Source organism: Papaver somniferum, unplaced genomic scaffold (genome assembly GCF_003573695.1).
Source record: "Papaver somniferum cultivar HN1 unplaced genomic scaffold, ASM357369v1 unplaced-scaffold_107, whole genome shotgun sequence".
Lineage (NCBI taxonomy): Eukaryota > Viridiplantae > Streptophyta > Magnoliopsida > Ranunculales > Papaveraceae > Papaver > Papaver somniferum.
In genome coordinates this window covers 5,664,444-5,666,713 of record NW_020619603.1, presented here as the reverse complement: position 1 = coordinate 5,666,713, position 2,270 = coordinate 5,664,444, and the positions used below count along the sequence as shown (strand labels likewise).

The window sequence follows — 2,270 nt, the reverse complement described above, 5'->3', positions numbered from 1 at the left end:
CGTGGAGCCATAATAATTCAGAATTCTTGAAATTGAGTGTGGAATTGACACATCAGCCTAAAGATTCTCCTTTATATAAAGAAGTATTGATTTAATACTGTGTATTTATTTACAAAATCAATTATGTAACATATCTGCAAAAGATCTCGTTTCATATAAATGGAAGATATGCATTCATTCTGTATATTTTTTAAATCGTGTTTTATAAATAAAAATATATTCCAAGAAAGAATTTAAACAAAGATACGATTAGTTTATTCTTCTCATAATACGGAAACGGAAATATATTACTACTAATTAATACTGTGTGTTTATTCCCAAAATCAAACATGTTATACATATGCAAAGATCTCTTCTCATATAAATGGAAGATATGCGTTCATCTGTTTATTAAAATTGCCATATAGTGTATATACAGAATAAATTTACATTTAAAGCTAGGTTTTGAGAAATTTATTACAAATAGCAATATGAATTCATTTTAATTCCCAACTCAAAATTTCTCAGAATTTCTGTTCAGTCAAAATAAACAAAAACAAAAATGAGTCGAAAATATGATGCATCTTCCATCGTTTTCGTAATAACTGTTGTTTGTATTTCATTTCTCCTAAACTTGTCCATTGCAGCTAAACCAAGAGGGTTTAGTATGAAGATGATTCGCAGCGACTCTAAGGAATCACCTCTACATCAAAGGTATGCTAATTTAACACAAGCAGAACGGTTTCGAGGACTCGTCGAACAATCCAAAGCTCGAGTACGTCACCTTGGATCGGCAAGAGCTGCTGCTTATAATAAAAGCATCTCGATGAATCCTGATATTGTACGCCCAACTGTTGCAATGGTGAGGGAGACAGGCTTTTACATTGGTGAGGTAGGTATAGGTACTTTCAATGGTCAAGCACAAACTTTCCGGAATTTTTATTTAATTATCGATACCAGTAGCGATATTATATGGACTCAGTGTCGTGTTGGCAATCATTATTTCTATCAAGATGCGGAATTTTATGATCAGCAAGGTTCGACTTCATATCATCCTATGACTTGTGACGAGAAACCGGAGTACTGTGTCGGTGATCTTTGCGACGAGGACAACTTTTGTTTGTACCGACAAGGATACATGTCCGGAGCACAATCATCTGGTGAGCTTGCTCGTGAAACATTCACTATAAACTCAAATGAAGTTGCGCATACCCTTGAAAGTCATGAAGGTATAATCATGGGTTGTGGCCTTGACCAAACGGGTTTCGGACAAGTACTTGATGTTCCTGAGCGTGAGGGTGGTGAGCCGTGGGATGGGCCAATACCTTATAATGCTCCTATAGCAGGGTATCTCGGTTTAGGACGAGGAACTACTGATTTTTCTTTGGTACTTCAGTTAGATAATAAGTTTGAATACTGCTTGGAGTCGTACGATCTTCCGGGTGCTGATGCGTCGCACACGTATTTAAGATTCGGTGCAGACACAATAATTGGTGGAGGACCTGAAGTACGCAGAACTCCATTCATTGAAGATGCTAACTTCAGGACGCCTTACCACTTGACTCTCCTGGATATTAGTTTAGATGCAGTAAGTGCAGAGTTTAACAAACATGCTTTCGAGATTAGGAAGGATGGAACTGGTGGGACTATCATCGATTCAGCGGCTCCATTCACCACTATGGTTATGCCTCATTATGAAAGAGTTAGACAATTGTTCGTGGACTATTTCCATCAACTTGGTATTGATCCTATTGCTGCTGCTCCTCACGCTCTTTTAGATACTTGTTGGGTTATACCGGCAGATTTCAATGACTATCCGACAATGACATTTCATTTCCAGGACGCCGATTTTGTTATTCTAAAAGAGTCTGGTATTTTTTCCTATTTCGAAGATCACAACTTGCTATGTCTTGGTATCGTTGGCTTGGAGGAAGATGATGCGTCCTATCACGTTGTTTTAGGAGCTATGCAACAGTCTAACAAAAGGATTATGTACGATCTTGCTGACGAGGCCCTCTTTTTTAAGGAAGAGGAATGCAATTTTGGTGCATGATCGGTCGAGACAACATAATCTAATTACAATTTAGGTTCATGAATGAAATAAAAATAGTTTATTCTACACTTTACAAAATTTTCTTAATATCTTGCTGCTTGGGATAATTTTGTGGAGTTATTTACGCCAAAAATCTATTGCGTCTTTGTTTCATTTCGTTCGCTGAATTGAACGGTCGACCCTTGTCATGACAAGCCCACGAATGCTCAACGGTTAATTCAAAACAATCATATCCGTA

At 37.3% G+C, this 2,270-nt stretch overlaps 1 protein-coding gene across 1 annotated transcript; it reads left to right on the top strand.

Moving 5' to 3' along the window:
- The first annotated feature begins 541 nt into the window (after positions 1 to 541).
- On the top strand, positions 542 to 2,032 carry LOC113327944 (aspartic proteinase nepenthesin-1-like). The gene has a single exon (XM_026575051.1). It carries the CDS (start codon positions 542 to 544, stop codon positions 2,030 to 2,032), a length of 1,491 nt encoding a protein of 496 aa, XP_026430836.1.
- The last annotated feature ends 238 nt before the right edge of the window (positions 2,033 to 2,270 follow it).

Excerpts from the sequence above, each read along its gene's own strand:
- LOC113327944 (XM_026575051.1), top strand. The coding sequence starts at position 542 with ATGAGTCGAAAATATGATGCATCTTCCATCGTTTTCGTAATAACTGTT.